Below are 18,266 nucleotides of genomic sequence, written 5' to 3' on the forward strand. Positions count from 1 at the left end.
AAATGCATCGGCGATGTCATACCCACAGCAACTATTAAAACATTCCCAAACCAGAAACCGTGGATTGATGGAAACATTCGCGCGAACCACTGCTTTTAACCACTGCTTTTAACCAGGGCAAGGTTATGCCCAGGAATCCACCGGAAAGAGCGGTCACGACAACGCAGACAAAAATTCCTAATTATATCCATAATGTCCACAGAAACATGTCAAACGTTTTTTATAATCAATCCTCAGGGTGTTTTTCAAATATCTATTCGATAATATATAAACCGGGACAGTTGGCTTTTCACTAGGACCGGGAGTAACAATGGCCGCCTTTCTCTTTTGCGCACAACTCACTCTGAGATCCCCACCTGTCCACTTACGCAATGTGGTCGTTCACGCTCATTCTTCAAAATAAAAGCCTGAAACTATATCTAAAGGCTGTTGACACCTAAGGGAAGCCATAGAAAAAGGAATCTAGTTGATATCCCTTTAAATGGGCAATAGGGATGCATAAGAACAGAGATATTTCAAAAACAGGGGCACTTCCTGATTGGATTTTCCTTAGGTTTTAGCTTGCAATATCAAATATATATAACAATATTATTATTATCATAATATTTATTATTATTATTATGTTACAGGTGAGACATACCCAGAAATGTCAACGTCTTGTCAAGTACTCAAATCTGTACAACAGCCCCATATAATCACGTACAGTAGCTCCAACTTACAAGAATGTGTTTACAAGGCAGTGATGAAAACAGTTTATGAGTGCTAATTCAAACAGACAATGATATATATTTGTTACAATTACAGTTTAAAATGTGTTGTTACAAAATCACTTCTCATTGTGTTCATTTCAAGGTTTCACAAACATAAAACAACTATCTAGTTAATGTTTCTCAGACTAACACAATGTTGAGTTTCCTATTTACTAAATAACGATCATTAAGACAAAACACAAAAAGTTGTAATATAATCTGTGTACATGTCATTCTATACTGAAAACAGGTACATTCTGAAAGATGTTGATGTGATAACACATTTTTTATTAATGTCTCAATTTAGGGAAAAAGGCTAAATAATGAAAAATAATTGAATTATCAATTGCATAATATGCAATTATCTATTGACTTTTTTATTTGTAAATCATTATTTCTACACAAATGAAACCTAGAGTTTGGCTTTTATAGTGAATGAACAAAAGTTGTATATGTATTAGGTTGTGAAGATCTTAGATTACTTGTTAAAAAAAACAACTCAATGTTGAACTAAATCAAAATATGTATTCGTATTATAACCTCTGAAGAACATGTCTACAACTCACAAATATTATAAAAAAATGTGTAAGAAATTGAAAGACAATACATCTCAATATTCACAAGAGACACATTCTGAACTAATGCTACTTTCACATAACAAAATACAATGGCAGTGTCAGTGTATGCATCCTTAAATGCTGTGGGGACTGTGTTATATCTTGTACATGTCCCCCCCCCCCCTAGATATGCCTTAACATCCTAGATACTAGTACATTAGTAGTACATAACAGTGTACTAGTGTAGTACTACAGTACGAACCTTTCTTGACAGTCTCGTTTGGAACTATAAAGCTTCTTGTTTATTGTCGGAACGAGCCTTCTGGATTTGTGTTGTACCGTATATAAAACATCAGTGACTCTTTGATTCACCAAAGGTTCTTGTTCTCTACAGTTTAACATAAACAATATTTCCCTCCCCTCTCAAAATATACTTTTGGATTATTAACATTTACATTTAAAAAATGAAAAAGGAATACTAAAATAGCCAATGTATCAGCATGTCATATACAGTTGAATTCAGAAGTTTACATACACCTTAGCCAAATAGGTTTAAACTCAGTTTTTCACAATTCCTGACATTTAATCCTAGTAAAAATTCCCTGTTTTAGGTCAGTTAAGATCATCACTTTATTTTAAGAATGTGAAATGTCAGAATAATAGTAGAGAGAATGACTTATTCCAGATTTAATTTATTTCATCCCAGTGGGTCAGAAGTTTATATACACTCAATTAGTATTTGGTAGCATTGCCTTTAAATTGTTAAACTTGGGTCAAACTTTTCTGGTAGCCTTCCACAAGCTTCCCACAATAAATTGGGTGAATTTTGGCCCATTCCTCCTGACAGAGCTGGTGTAACTGAGTCAGGTTTGTAGGCCTCCTTGCTCGCACATGCTTTTTCAGACCTGGCCACATATTTCTATAGGGTTGAGGTCAGGGCTTTATGATGGCCACTCCAATACCTTGACTTTGTTCTCTTTAAGCCATTTTGCCACAACTTTGGAATTATGCTTGTGGTCATTGTTCATTTGGAAGACCCATTTGCGACCAAGCTTTAACTTCCTGACTGATGTTTTGAGATGTTGCTTCAATACATCCACATCATTTTCCTGCCTCATGATGCCATCTATTATGTGAAGTGCACCAGTCCCTCCTGCAGCAAAGCACCCCCACAACATGATGCTGCCACCCCCGTGCTTCACGGATGGGATGGTGTTCTTCAGCTTGCAAGCCTCCCCCTTTTTCCTCCAAACATAACGATGGTCATTATGGCCAAACAGCTCTATTGTTGTTTCATCAGACCAGAGGACATTTCTCCGAAAAAGTACGATCTTTGTCCCCATGTGCAGTTGCAAACCATAGTCTGGCAGTTTTATGGCGGTTTTGGAGCAGTGGCTTCTATATAGGACTTGTTTTACTGTGGATATAGATACTGTTGTACCTGTTTCCTCCAGCATCTTCACAAGGTCCTTTGCTGTTGTTCTGGGATTGATTTGCACTTTTCGCACCAAAGTAGGTTAATCTCTAGGAGACAGAACGCATCTCCTTCCTGAGCGATATGACGTCTGCGTGGTCCCATGGTGTTTATACTGGCGTACTATTGTTTGTACAGATGAACGTGGTACCTTCAGGCGTTTGGAAATTTCTCCCAAGGTTGAACCAGACTTGTGGAGGTCTACAATTTTCTGAGATCTTGGCTGATTTCTTTTGATTTTCCCATGATGTCAAGCAAAGAGGCACTGAGTTTGAAGGTAGACCTTGAAATACATCCACAGATACACCTACAATTGACTCAAATGATGTCAATCAGCCTATCAGAAGCTTCTAACACTGTGACATCATTTTCTGGAGTTTACAAGCAGGTTTAAAGGCACAGTCAACTTAGTTTAGGTAAACTTCTGACCCACTGGAATTGTGCTACAGTGAATTATAAGTGAAATAATCTGTCTGTAAACAGTTGTTTAAAAAAAATGACTTGTGTCATGCACAAAGTAGATGTCCTAACCGACTAGCCCAAACTATAGTTTGTTATCAAGAAATTTGTGGAGTTGTTGAAAAACAAGTTTTAATGACTCCAACCTAAGTGTATGTAAACTTCCCACTTCAACTGTACATCATAACCCGAGGGGGGTCTATAAATTGTTGTTCAAATGTTGCACATAACATTTTTTAGGACCTAGATATTGTGTTATATGTTAAAATGTCTAATAAACAACTACATTGTATACATTAATAATATTGTTTTGTCAGAAATATATAAATATAATAATAATGAAGTTTACCTGCACCTGTATGCAGACGATACAGTTGTGTACTCTATCGTCCGCCCTGCTGGTCATGCTCTATCTGAACTACAGCATGCTTCCATTGTCACATTCTGACCTTAGTTCCTTTGATTTGTCTTTGTTTTAGTATGGTCAGGGTGTGAGTTGGGTGGGTTGTCTATGTTCCGTTTTCTATGTTGTGTTAGCGTTTGGCCTGGTATGGTTAGTTTTCTCTGATTGAGAATCATACTTAGGTAGCCTTTTCCCACTTGTGTTTCGTGGGTGTTTATTTTCCGTGTCAGTGTTTTGTTCCACATGGAACTTTTTCGGTTTTGTTTTTTCACGTTGTCGTTTATTGTTTTGTTCAGTGTTCTGTATTCTTATTAAAAACCAAGATGAACACTTACCACGCTGCGTATTGGTCCGATCCTTGCTACTCCTGTTCAGAAGAGGAAGATGAAAACCGTTACAGAATCACCCACCACCAAAGGACCAAGCATCGTGGTAACGGGCAGCAGCAGCGATCTCAGGACTCCTGGACATGGGAGGAGATTCTGGATGGCAAGGGACTCTGGGCACAGGCTGGAGAATATCACTGCCCCAAGGCTGAGCTGGAGGCAGCGAAAGCCGTAAGGCGGAGGTATGAGGAGGTAGCACGGCAGAGCGGCTGGGACGAGAGGCAGCCCCCATACATGGGGAGGCACACGGGGAGTGTGGCTAAGTCAGGTAGGAGACCTGAGCCAACTCACCGTGCTTACCGTGGGGAGAGGTGGACCAGGCAGGCACCATGTTATGCCGTGCGGTACAGAGCAGCGCCTCTTATCGGCCGGGCTAGGTTGGGCATCGAGCCAGGTGCCATGAAGCCAGCTCAGCGCATCTGGTCTCCAGTGCGTCTCCTCGGGCCGGGGTATATGGCACCAGCCTTACGCATGGTGTCCCCGGTTGACCAGCACAGCCCAGTGCGGTCTATTCCACCTCGCCAGCACAGCCCAGTGCGGTCTATTCCACCTCGCCAGCACAGCCCAGTGCGGTCTATTCCACCTCGCCAGCACAGCCCAGTGTGGTCTATTCCACCTCGCCGCACTGGCCTGGCTACGGGGAGCATTCAGCCAGGTAGGGTTGGGCAGGCTCGGTGCTCCAGCACCCCACACCAGGCTGTCTCTCCGTCTCCTCCCTACAGGTGCTCCCGCCTGTACAGCGCTGCCAGAGTCTTCCTCCTGCTCAGAGCTGCCAGAGTCTCGAGTCTGTCCTGAGCTGCCAGAGTCTTGAGTCTGTCCTGAGCTGCCAGAGTCTCCTGTCTGTCCTGAGCTGCCAGTCTCCCGTTTGTCCTGAGCTGCCAGAGGCGTCCGTCAGCCAGGAGCTGCCAGAGCCGTCCGTCAGCCAGGAGCTGCCAGAGCCGTCCGTCAGTCAGGAGCTGCCAGAATTGCCCGTCACTCCGGAGCTGCCGGGATCGCCCTTCACTCCGGAGGTGCCGGAGTCTCCCGCCTCTCCGGTGCTGCCAGAATCTCCCATTCATCCGGTGCTGCTGGAATCTCCAGTCCATTTGGGACCCATTGCTATGGTCCCCAGTCCGAGGTCGGCAGCGAGTTTCGCCGCTCGAAAGAGGCCACAGAGGCGGGTGAGGAGGCGGACAAAGACTGTGGTGGAGTGGGGTCCACATCCCGCGCCAGAGCTGCCACCGCAGACAGACACCCACCCAGACCCTCCCCTATAGGTTCAGGTTTTCACCTTTGGGGGGGGGGGGGGGGGGGGGGGGTACTGTCACATTCTGACCTTAGTTCCTTTGATTTGTCTTTGTTTTAGTATGGTCAGGGCGTGAGTTGGGTGGGTTGTCTATGTTCCGTTTCCTATGTTGTGCTTGCGTTTGGCCTGGTATGGTTCTCAATCAGAGGCAGGTGTCGTTAGTTGTCTCTGATTGAGAATCATACTTAGGTAGCCTTTTCCCACTTGTGTTTCGTGGGTGTTTATTTTCCATGTCAGTGTTTTGTTCTACACGGAAGTGTTTCGGTTTTGTTTTTTCACGTTGTCGTTTATTGTTTTGTTCAGTGTTCTGTATTCTTATTAAAAACCAAGATGAACACTTACCACGCTGCGTATTGGTCCGATCCTTGCTACTCCTGTTCAGAAGAGGAAGAGGAAAACCGTTACATCCATTATTTTGCAGAAAACCTTTATTGACCTTAAATTATTATTGAATACGTGTAAAACTAAGTATATGTTGTTTTCTAGAGTGCACAAAAATATTGTAACGATTGAAGTGTATGTGCGTACCTAGTATGGTGTATCAGTATAGACGTTAAGTATACTTTTTAAAACATCGTACACCTGGCGATCGTGTCAGCGTGCATTGCGCCCGGCCTGCCACAGGAGTCGCTAGAGCGTGATGGGACAAGAACATCCCTGCAGGCCAAACCCTCCCCTAAAAAGGACAGCACTGGGCCAATTGTGGATAACTTCAAGGCACGCTTTGATGACTTCACTGTTGGAAGAGAACTGCTACTGCTCATCCATAACCCCTTCTTGGTCACAAATGTGAGAAAGTTGTCAGGAGAAGCAAAACAGATCTTCAGATGGGTAGATGTTGCGTCACTGAAATTGTATATAACATGTTTTCTAAGTCGTAGACGATTACGTTTGTTACTATGCTGTACCAAAGCCCCGAAAAAGGAAGATATCCATCCGGACCTTTGCCACCTAGGAAATTTGTGTCACTGGACCCTCTCAATTAGTAGTTGAGTACCGCTGCGCTACACTGTCTGTCCCTGCATGTCTGATAACCTATCCAGTGCATAGCCTACAGACCTCACTGTCAGACTGTTTTTGATATTTGTCTCAGAAGAGCATACATATTTTAAATATTCGTCCATGCACATTTATGTCCATGGATTTGCCCTTTGATATTACAATGTCCTTGAACGTGTTCGTAATTCTAATCTTTTATTATTGTTGTTGTATTGTCAAGGATTGTTTAGTGGCACAAAATGAACACAGTTATTAATCATTTCTCTTGTCACTGATTTAAAACAAAGCATTTTTCCACTTCTATATCCCTTAGATTTACTGTATGTTGAAAGCTACGTGTTACTGATGCTTAAAAGCTCATCTTTCATGCATTATGTGTTAGCCTAGTCCTTTTACATCTAATGGAATGCTTGATAAGATATCACTTAAGATCTGCACAGGCTCGGTATGAAGGTCCTTTTTGAGTTGAAGGGTTTTGTTTTACCAGTAAAAGACTATATTATTGGGTAGATGTTTGCTACTGGTATTTTCTTCCTCCTTTTATTATTCTGATCTCAAAACTCTGTGTCCCGAAATGAAGACATCCGTTTGATTTCCATTATTGTTATGGAGCACAAAAACATCAATATCGAACAGATGAAGTTTGTTACTTTTGCCAGTAGTTTATTACATTACATGATGATGCACATAAGCAACATGATAATAATGATAAGATGATATAGAAATCCTAATTAACATAAAGCTCTGAGTCTACACACTATGAAACTCGCTTTGTATAATATCTAAGATTATAATATAAGATGGTAAAATAAAACATTATGCTTTACATGAAGCACTGCACACAAACTCTCATTGTACAATATATGGAGAGGAAATGTGTATGTGGAGCAAGATTTCTACCTACGTGTTCTGTTGGAGACAATGTAAGCAGAGTTTACAGTATGCAGTGAATAAGAGGTATCTTATTTTTCAGTTTCTATTCCAGGTGGGTATAGAGGTCTGCCTGGGGGCAACACCAGCAGAGCAGGCTGTGAAATATGAGCTGGTCTCCAAGCACTCCTCCTTGAGCTTAAGGCACACAAAGCAGAACTCTTTATTGCACCTTGGACAGAGAATATTCTTACAACCAGTCTTGTCGTGTTCCACCCGTTGGCCACAGGTGGGACAGGCGCGAATGGAGGGGCAGTCGGTGACACCTGCCACCTGAGGGAGAGACGTGGTTTCGCAGTTCTTCAGCAGTTCCAGGTCCTGGTTGATACAGCCATCGTTGTCACAGCGGTCAGAGCGTGGCGCGGGACCTTTCCACTGCTTCAGGCACTGCCAGCAGAACTCATACCTCTGACCTTTGTCTGCAGTGCACACTGTGCAGAGGACACTGAGGTTGGTGAGGTCCTCTCTCTCTACAAAGGTTTCGCAGACAGGGCACTGTTATAAAAGAGGGTAGGGTAAGAGGGGGAGATTAGAAAATCCTATTACTGTCTGCATGCAGAGATTCATGATGATATAGCTGAATAAAACATGTGCAATTACTTTTTTTGGATAACACAGTAAAGAATCTCTGACCAAACCTATGTACTGTAGTTAAAACGTCTTATGGCTGGGGGGCAGTATTGAGTAGCTTGGATGAATAAGGTGCCCAAAGTAAACGGCCTGCTCCTCAGTCTCAGTTGCTAATATATGCATATTATTATTAGTATTGGATAGAAAACACTCTGAAGTTTCTAAAACTGTTTGAATGATGTCTGTGAGTATAACAGAACTCATATGGCAGGCAACAACCTGAGGCGAAATCAAAACAGGAAGTGAGAAATCTGAGGTTGGTATGTACTCAACACAGTTCTCATTGAAATCCACTTGAGATATTAATGAAGTTGCACTTCCTAGGGCTTCCACTAGATGTAAACCGTCTTATAGAAATTTGAATGAGGCTTCTACTGTGTTGTGGGACTGAATGACAGCAGAATGAATCAGGTGTCTGGCAGTCAGCCATTTTCTGGTCACGCGCATTTCACATGATAGCGACCTGCGTTCCATGGATCCTGAAGACACAAAGGAATACTCCGGTTGGAACTTTATTGAAGATTAATGATAAAAACATCCTAATGATTCAGTACTTAGTTTGAAATGTTTCTTTGACCTGTAATATAACTTTTTGAAGTTTTTGTCCGATGTAACGCTGACCAGAACGAGCGTTTGGATATGTATACCAAACGCGCTAACAAAAGTAGCTAATTGGACATAAATAACGGACATTATCGAACAAATCAAGCATTTATTGTGGACCTGGGATTCATTGGAGTGCATTCTGATGAAGATCATCAAAGGTAAGGTAATATTTAGCATGTAATTTATGGTTTATGTTGACTACAACATGGTGGCTATTTTGACTTGATTGTTCTGAGCGCCGTCTCCGATTATTGAATGGTTTGCTTTTTCTGTAAAGTTTTTTTGAAATCTGACGCAGCAGTTGCATTAAGGACAGGTATATCTATAATTCCATGTGTATAACTCCATTTATGATGAGTATTTCTGTTGAATCGATGTGGCTATGCAAAATCACTGGATGTTTTTGGAACTAGTGAATGTAACGTGCCAATGTAAACTCTGATTTCTTTTTATATAAATATGAACTTCATCAAACAAAGCATGCATGTATTGTGTAACATGAAGTCCTATGAGAGTCATCTGATGAAGATCATCAAAGGTTAGTGATTCATTTTATCTCTATTTGTGCTTTTTGTGACTCCTCTCTTTGGCTGGGAAAATGGCTGTGTTTTTCTGTGGCTTGGTGGTGACCTAACATAATCGTTTGTGGTGCTTTCGCCGTAAATCCTATTTGAAATCGGACACTGTGGTGGGATTAACAACAAGAAAACCTTTAAAACGATATAAGAAACATGTATGTTTGAGGAACTTTAATTATGAGATTTCTGTTGTTTTGAATTTGGCGCCCTGCACTTTCACTGGCTGTTGTCATATCATCCCGTGAACGGGATTGCAGCCCAAAGAGGTTTTAAGAGGTGATCTGTCCCCACCCTCCTGTTCATAGCTCTGTGGTTGTATGTATATTATGCTTTATTATCACTGTCACTCCATTAAAGCCATTAGATGCAGTTTATCACAGTGCACTGCACTTTATTACGGGCAAAAAGTTTAGTACTCATCACTGCATTCTCTACCAGAAAGTTGGTTGGCCCACTGATACATTGGTTGATACATTGCTATATTTTCATTTATAAAGCCCTTTTACAAAATGTCCCAATGTACCTAACATCTTTACTAAACTTTAGACATACGTGTTACCACACCCGGTCTCTGGGATGGTTAATGCTGTAAATTCCTTTGGTCTCAATGAGTTACGTAAATCAGCCTTTAGTTTTCTTGCACCTTATTTGTGGAACAATTTTCTAAATGTCCTTACCGCACAAACGTGAGATGTCTGAGTTTGGTGTGGAGCCTGAAGTCAGAGATTGCTGAGTTTTGGAAAATGAAAGGAACATATGTGGATTTCCCTCAACTGCAAGATAAAGAATGGTTGGCTGATTTTGCCTTCACCATGGACATCATGGCCCTCATGAATGAACTGAATTCCAAACTATAAGGGAAGGGCCTTTTTACACATCAGATGTACAGCCTTGTCAAAGCCTTCAAGGGAAAATTATTCCTCCTGACCTGCCAAGTAGAAGCCAACAATCTCACCCACCTTCCGACACCACTAGTCTGTTCCTTATCAGATGACCAGTGGGAGAAGTATACATCACTACTAGTCTGTTCCCTAACAGAAGACCAGAGGGAGAAGTATACATCACTACTAGTCTGTTCCTTATCAGATGACCAGTGGGAGAAGTATACATCGCTGCTGCGTGCTTTGAATGGTGAGTTTCCTCGTCGTTTTGAGGATTTCAAAGTGTTGGAAAATGACATGCTTTAAGTTTCATCTCCTTTCACCTTCAATGTGGATAACGCTCCACTGACCTGCAACTTGAGCTTATCGATCTTCAGTCTGGTGCAGTGATTGGAGAACTATTCAAAACAATGTCACTGACGAGGTTCTATGCATCTCTCGATGAACAAAACTTTCCCATGATTAGGAGTCATGCTCAGATGATGTTTGTACTGTTTGGGTCAACCTATGTATGTGAACAGACATTTCCAGTGATGAAATATAATAAGTCAAGGCAAAGATCATCTCTTACTGACTCTTACCTCTCAGCAGTCCCGTGCATAGCGACGTCAGAAACTATACCTGGCTTCACTGCTCTAGTCAATGCCCATCAGAGACTTCACTCCTCACACTTGAGTTGTTTAAATGTAATGTTGAGCTCTCTCTTTCTTGTGTTTTTGCGCATACCCGTTGACGAGTTCTGTCCGTGGTGCTGAATGCACAGTGTACTTTTCACTCAGTGTAGTTCATTGCATGTTTAATAATGAAAATACCTACCAAAAGGAGAACATGGATGTGGTTTATTTCTGTGCATGTCAAAAAAGGAAAATAAGTGGCATATCTGGATGTGATTTACAGTAGATATATCTGTCAACATAGTCATACACATGATGTATAATCCTGTAATATGATTCTGGCCCACAATGGCCAAAATATATTGTAATGTGGCCCTCCATGGAGAAGAATTGCCCAGGCCTGTTCTAGGTTCAGAAAGCTGATTGAGGACCTTATTACTGATTAATGTGTTTCTTTCTTTCTGCTTGCATTATGTATTTATATTGATGTGTGTATTTTCTGTCATTTATGTAATTCAGGGCTCATCTGTAAAAAGAGACCTTGGTCTCAGTATGACTCCCTGATAAAATATAGGTATAATAAATAAAATAATAATCTATACAGAAGTAAAAAATAAAAAAAAGCTTGCAAATAAATCATTTGAACAATGAGACATGCACTCACTGATTTGTATTCACAGTATGTGGCAGCAGCCAAAGCTGCCATGGTCTTCTCAAAGTGCTCCATCTCCTCAGTGGTCAGAACAGCCAGCCTACGTACCTCCTGGTAAGACCACTCAGCACCACACTTCACAAAGGTGCCATCCTCAAGTGCAGGGCACAAAAACTTGAACTGGCTCTAGGAGGACAAAGAAGAAAAGTTTCAGGAAAATTGTTGGACATTGGATATCAAAATAGTGCAATATATTTAATATGCATGATGTAAGTCATATTAAAATATATCATTTGTTCGATTCATATGGTTAGTTCAGCTCTATGTCCACCTATTTAATATTAATTTATGATAAATGATAGGCCCTATATACCCACTGATTCTTAAAGGGGCAGTGCATGTATTTTTTATTATTATAATTCCACACTATGAGGTCATAAGGACACTTATGCTACTTATCTAAACAATGGAAGGTGCACAATCCATGGCTACAAAGCTAGCTGGCTAGTTAGCTGTAGCTACTTTGTAAGCTAGCTTGACGTACTAGAAAGTAATATGAACAAGTTAAGGCAAAAGGTAACTACACGAAACGTGGTTTATTATGTTCTGAAGCAATTTGGCTATCTTGTCTTGATTGTAGAAAATGAAGATGTTTTATGCAAAGGGGCCCTGAAATGGAAAGTTTGAAGGGGGGGAGAGAGACAGCTATAGTATTACTAGAGACATTGGTTATGTAATTATTTTCCAAACATGTGCCTTATTCCAGAGGAAGGGGGTTCATTTTTCTAAACTGCCCCCTGTAATTTAAAAAAAAATGTTTTATTCAATTGAGTCTATGATGGAAACCTGGTGGTTTTTATTCTAGGAGCGAAGATATTTTAACATCATGTCTAGACGATAAAAGGCTACAATGATCACTCATGCTTGGCTGCCAAATGTATAGGTGTCTCCATAGGTCTAATATTTAAATTGAGGAAATGTGATCATAATCATTATTTTACCTATCCATGTCAGACGTCCCACCTAATGAAAAGGCCCCACATCTTGCTGATGTGTACCGCTGGGCAGCGCACTTGGCATGCGTTTATGGGTGAGAAAGTGAACTTGCCATTCCAAAAATGAGAATGTTCAACTTCAATTAATTGGCACAAAACGTGTGTCAGACAAAAGCATTTATGCATTGCACAGGTGGTGGTTGCCTAAATTCACTGTAGTAGGTTTGGCCTAATATATACTGAGTATACAAAACATTAAGGACACATGCTCTTTCCATGACATAGAGTACGTTTACATGCACCGAAGTGGAGGTTGGCTCATTTAAGATGAGGGGGAGACAATAAAATGTTTTATGAGCATGGCCTTATTTCTATTACAGCATATTAGATGACTGTCATTCATAGTCCATTAACCCAGCTCAATGTAACATCGACAGGTTTAGGCTACTACCTGATACTCAAAATGTTCCCTATACCCATCATGAGGTTGCTACAACCTAGCCAATTGAATGAAAGTTTACAACACAGGTCGAGAGAAATTTGAGGAATCAAGGTGACAGACATTAGCCCTATTCGGACAGGGTAACTTTTAATGGGGGAGCTTAGGTAATGTAATTATGTGCACGAGCACAAATGACCACATTTGTCATTTTAGTCCCATCTGAATCTGCCATGTCAGTCATCCCTGTGTTTTGAGGGATATTACAGAGTTTAACAGGTGCTGCACCCAGTTGGGGTAAGAACATGGGACCAAATTGACACTTAAAACAAAGCGCTATGCACATAACCTACAGATGAAAGATCTGTTTTGTTACATATCAACAGTCCTAGTGCCGTACTTCTCTCTTAAAAAGATGAAGTGGACGATATTGTGTCAATGAATTGATAAATTGCGAAATATGTCAGTTCATTAAATGTCTGCATAGATTACAGTTCATGATTCTTATTGATATGCATTCTTATTTTGACTTTCTCAACTGAAGGCCATTAGGTCAACATTAGGCTATCCCTAGACACTTGAAATACCTTCACGCCTAGAAGAGCCTCCAGGCTTCCGTCATAACGGTCCATTTTGAATGAGGGAAAAAAAAATATTACAGGGGCAGTTTAGTAAAACTAATCCCATCCGAATCTTGGTAAAACTGACATACTCTGGTAATTACATAACCGAAGTTCTATAGTAATACTAGTCCGGTGCGAATAGGGCTATTGACATATTCAATATCGCTTTGCACAAGTTTGCCTGCATCTAGCTGATCTAGGGTGTAATCATTAGTCCAAAAGTTGCAAATTATAGTTTCTATTGGACAAACTCAGGTATGTTTATCCCTGTTTCGTTCCGTTTGCTTCCATTTAAGAAACGTTTTTCAACAGAATCGGCAGAATGAATGCGTCCCCGATCACAAGCAAACACAGTTCACTTTCATAGTAACCATATACAAACAGCATGATCATTTTGCTCGTTGTATAATTCCTTCTTGCACCTACACACTCTCCTCCTCTCACCTTTCCCTTCACTTGTGGACTTCAGTGCACAACACATGGGTCTGTGACCAGGCAAAAAAAACTTTCCAAGCTAAACCTTCGTATCATAACCGCTAACCGCTACACACAGCCTACATTGTTGTCACCATATTAGCTAACGTCAAGTCAACATAGCTATTAGAACTAACGCGTTAGTAAACATGCTACAATCATGTAGTACAGTGTACAGTTAGCAAGCAGTTTAGCAGTTACACCGGTGGGCTCCAGTGACAATAAATTAATGAAACCAAAAGCTTTTGAATGATTAGGACACTTGAACACCTTAATTGGCATTCCAGCTGTGTATTTGATCTGCGCATGTGGTAGTGCCAGCCGAGCAAGCCTCCCACTTTAGTGCGAGTAAAGGGAATTCAGAACAACTGAATGTATGTGGGTTTTAGAAGTAGTTTTCACATACAAACTTTATATGTTCAAACTCAGAATCAAATATGCTTCCCAAAAATAACATGGCAGCTGAGGTAGAACGTTTATTTGATTGCTGATTTTCTGCGTTTATCAGTGCCATCAGGCAGCTCGATTTAAGATGTGTCTTTGTAAACAGGATTATTAGGGAAACCGTTATTCTTGCAAAGCATGTAAACGTTGTAATCTAACTATTATATTAATCTGACTATCCACAATAATCGCATTATTGTGTGCATGTAACCATACTCAGACTGACCAGGTGAATCCAGGTGAAAGCTATGATCCCTTATTGAGGTCACTTATTAAATCCTCTTTAATCAGTGTAGATGAAGGGGAGGTGACAGGTTAAATAAGGATTTTTAAGCCTTGAGATTGTGTATGTGTGCCAAGACAAAATATTCTAGTGTCTTTGAATAGGGTATGGTAGTAAGTGCCAGGCACACCGGTTTGTGCTAAGAACTGCAATGCCGCTGGGTTTTTCATGCTTAATCGTTTGCCGTATGTATCAAGAATGGTCCACCACCCAAAGGACACCCAACCAACTTTACACAACCATGGGAAGCATTGGAGTCAACATGGACCAACATCCCTGTGGAACACTTTTAACACCTTGTAGAGTTCATGCCTTAAAGAATTGAGGCTGCTCTGAGGGAAAAGGGGGTACAACTCAATATTAGGAAGGTGTTCCTAATGTTTTGTACACTCAGTATATGAGCTTAGTTCAACTGTCATACCCAATGCTGATGCTATGCTTGGGCCATTGAGAGGCTTTGAAGCCACAGGTTGGGCATGTTGCCACTCCCAAGTAGAAGCAGTCCTCCATAGGAATTAACGGAATCCTACAGTATTTCAATGAAATGCTGTAGGACAAATTACATGTACTTAAGTTTTTTTTTTCTCAGTAAAATTAGTACCAAAAATATATACTTTAAGGAAAATGTTTTTAGATATTTATTTTTATTTTTGTTGTTAAACTCACACAATATAATTTAAAAGTATGCATTAAGGTGTCTGTAATAAAATTAACGTGTCAAAAACAAATGTAAACGATAATAAATGCATTTCTATAGTTTCCTAAATATTTATTACAATTCAGGAGGAGTATCAAGGTGGCTGCAAGGTGGCTTCAACACAGTGCCCCCTGTCAGTCATTCAGGGTTTATACACATCATTGGTCATACCCCATCAGAACCCCACATTTACTCTTGTTTTACTCTAATGTCTGTGAACAAAGTAAATGTAAATAAACACTGTACAACCTCAGAACATGGTTAAAACTATCATTCTGATATCATGGTCAGTCCTTGCATTCATAGCCCTGTTTATGAATTTGGGAAAGGTTTCATTTCTCCAGCCCAACCCCTCAGCTTTATACCAAAACAGTGCAGGGGTGCCTGCTTTGTTATGATTTCAAATGCAGATTGCCCCTTTAAGGAATAGCGAGTAGGCCTACCTGGTCCAGTAGGCTGCGACACCATCCGGTCAGTGACTCCGGGGTTACCGCATGACCACAAGACATCTCTGCCTTCAGAGTCTCAGTGTCGTCATCTAGGGCTGAGAACAAAACGAGGAAATGTAACAATGGGAAATTCTGGAAAACATGTTCAGTGGTTGAAAAAATACCCAAGTGTCATACTTAAATAAAAGTAAAGATGCCTTAATAGAAAATGACTCGAGTAAAAGTGAAAGTCACCCAGTAAAATACAACTTGAGTAAAAGTAAAAAAGTATTTGGTTTTAAATATACTTAAAGTATCAAAAGTAAATGTAATTGCTCAAATATACTTAAGTATCAAACGTTAAAGTAGAAATCATTTCTAATTCCTTATATTAATTAAGCAAACCAGATGGCACGATTTACTTGTGGCACACGCCAACACTCAGACATAATTTACAAACGAAACATTTGTGTTTAGTGAGTCCGCCAGATCAAAGGCTAGTGAGTCCGCCAGATCAGAGGCAGTAGGGATGACCAGGGATGTTATCTTGATAAGTGCGTGAATTGGACCATTATCCTGTCCTGCATTCAAAATGCAACGAGTAGCCACTTCTGGGTGTCAGGGAAAACGTATGGAGTAAAAAGTACATTATCTTTAAGAATGTAGTGGAGTAAAAGTACATTATCTTTAAGAATGTAGTGGAGTAAAAGTACATTATCTTTAAGAATGTAGTGGAGTAAAAGTAAAATATGTAAAAAATATATATATAAATAGTCAAGTAAAGTACAGATACCACAAACTACTTAAGTAGTACTTTAAAGTATTTTTACCTACGCACATTGCACCACTGACTATGTTCCTCCAGGAACGAAGAGGACATTGACTAGTTGGGGATAGGTAATAATGAATACCACATTTTTTCTTCTTTTATTTTACCTGGATAATGTTGGTTTATTGATTAAATGGATTGCTTACGATCTAAATCGTCCTGTCGGTTGACGAACTTGAGCGTGCTGTCTCCGGGGTCATATCGCTTTTCTTCCTCCTGCTGTTGAGTTGTCATCGTGTTGCTCTCTATCTTCACTGTCTTGTACAGTAATCCTACTTCTTCACACTCACCCGGGGGACGATGATATAACCACCGGAGGCAGGTGTGCTCTCCCTTGAATGAATGCTGTGCCTGGACCGCGTTCACGGAATAAAATTTGAGTAACTCTAAGCCCTTGTTTATCCCTTGGACTTGTTATTCAACACCAGAAGCTTTCACCTTCAAGTTTCAAGAAGACACGTGATATACGGTAAATGACGTTGACTGCATTCATTTGAGGATGTTCTCATAACATTTGCAGCGTTGTAAAGCAGATAAACCTGTATCAGCTGGCGGATCTCAGTCACCACATGTATTGAGTCAAACATGTTTATTGTTCATTTAGTTTGATGGAATTCCCCTGAGATCCCAAGTCACTGTACCTACTTTCAGTTTAATTTCTGTACTCAAAAGTTAGGTCTGTTTATTATTTGTCATGTGCTTCTGAGAAGGAGGAGCATTTTTCCTTCCTTATTCTCTCACATACAAACAGTTACACCAATTGACAGAAAAACTCGGACACCTGAGCAGCTCACGCACATTCATAACCATGGGAAAGATCTACCAGGTCATCGTGATTGGATTCAGAGGGGAGAAAATGGTAATAGACGTGAGCAATACGGAAGAACAAATGAACAGTATGACAGTACTGCAACTGAAAAATAAAATTTCTGAAAGACTCCCGGGGAACTCAGGTAGAGAGATATTCATTCCACAGTGGAATGATTAATCATCAATCATTATGAGAGTTTCATTAAATGTAATTCGATTATTAACTAAATTAAGTATTGCATTTAATTTCGGGGGTAATGGTTGAGCAGTGATTAAGGAAATTCTATTAGTTATCAACTGTATTGACTAAAACATCTGACCTTTTTAGGGGACAATCTGGAGACCCTGCGACTGATCTTCACAAACAAGCAGCTGGAGGACTCATCCGTGCTCTCCTCATATGGGATCCAGAACCAGTCTGTCATTCAGCTAGTGATGAGGGTGCCTGGGGGATGGAGACATTAACGATTGGAGAGAAGAGAGAATCTCTGCCTGCATTTTGATGTCTTTTTAATACTGTAGTCTTGTTATATTAATCTCACTGCCAATCCCATTGCCAAACCACACGAAGGAACTGATGTTGATAAATGTATGGGCTCTTTTTTTAAACAAAATATAAACAACATGTGGCCAGAAAGCATTTAGTTTATTCTCTGAACCTGCTACCAGAACTTCTCAATTCATTTTTATTTTATCTGTGACTTCACTGTATGGAAGTCTTCAACAACAACAATATTCAACAATAAATGAATGTTCTCCCAATTCTGGACTCTCTCTCTGACTCATTCATTTGGAAAAATAACAGTTACAGTATCCATATTTAAATATTTTGGTTGACTATTTATTCTTTTATTTTCGTCCATGCAGAGAATTAATGCAGAAACATAAAGTTGTCAGTGTGTCCAATTGTGATTAGAAACACTAGGTGGGCCGCCTGAAACCTTACTATAATAATTCAATATACGATTAAAACATTGCATTATCTGATCAACTCATGCATTTAAAGTTATATTCTTCAAGAATCATAGAGCCAAGCCTATA

General features: G+C 40.3%; 1 protein-coding gene and 1 long non-coding RNA gene across 2 annotated transcripts; one reads left to right on the forward strand and one right to left on the reverse strand.

Moving 5' to 3' along the window:
• Positions 1 to 6,949: 6,949 nt before the first annotated feature.
• Positions 6,950 to 16,983, reverse strand: si:ch211-212k18.15 (probable E3 ubiquitin-protein ligase RNF144A-A). The gene is made up of 4 exons (XM_020491454.2): positions 16,562 to 16,983; positions 15,602 to 15,702; positions 11,216 to 11,389; positions 6,950 to 7,737 (listed from the first exon to the last, which is right to left on the reverse strand). The coding sequence occupies exons 1-4, from the start codon at positions 16,647 to 16,649 to the stop codon at positions 7,282 to 7,284; spliced, it is 819 nt and encodes a 272-aa protein (XP_020347043.1). The 5' UTR covers positions 16,650 to 16,983; the 3' UTR covers positions 6,950 to 7,281.
• Positions 16,984 to 17,045: 62 nt separating this feature from the next.
• On the forward strand, positions 17,046 to 17,992 carry LOC109896973 (uncharacterized). The gene is made up of 2 exons (XR_002256164.2): positions 17,046 to 17,368; positions 17,554 to 17,992. It is a non-coding gene; the product is annotated as an uncharacterized LOC109896973 (long non-coding RNA).
• Positions 17,993 to 18,266: the final 274 nt, after the last annotated feature.

This window comes from Oncorhynchus kisutch, linkage group LG9 (genome assembly GCF_002021735.2).
Source record: "Oncorhynchus kisutch isolate 150728-3 linkage group LG9, Okis_V2, whole genome shotgun sequence".
Taxonomy (NCBI): domain Eukaryota; kingdom Metazoa; phylum Chordata; class Actinopteri; order Salmoniformes; family Salmonidae; genus Oncorhynchus; species Oncorhynchus kisutch.

Bases quoted from the DNA above. Each gene is read 5' to 3' on its own strand.
- si:ch211-212k18.15 (XM_020491454.2), bottom strand. From the start codon at position 16,649: ATGACAACTCAACAGCAGGAGGAAGAAAAGCGATATGACCCCGGAGAC. The intron at 15,703-16,561 runs GTAAGCAATCCA...TTTTGTTCTCAG, and splicing joins CCGACAGGACGATTTAGATC to CCCTAGATGACGACACTGAG. The intron at 11,390-15,601 runs GTAGGCCTACTC...TTGTCCTCCTAG, and splicing joins GTCGCAGCCTACTGGACCAG to AGCCAGTTCAAGTTTTTGTG.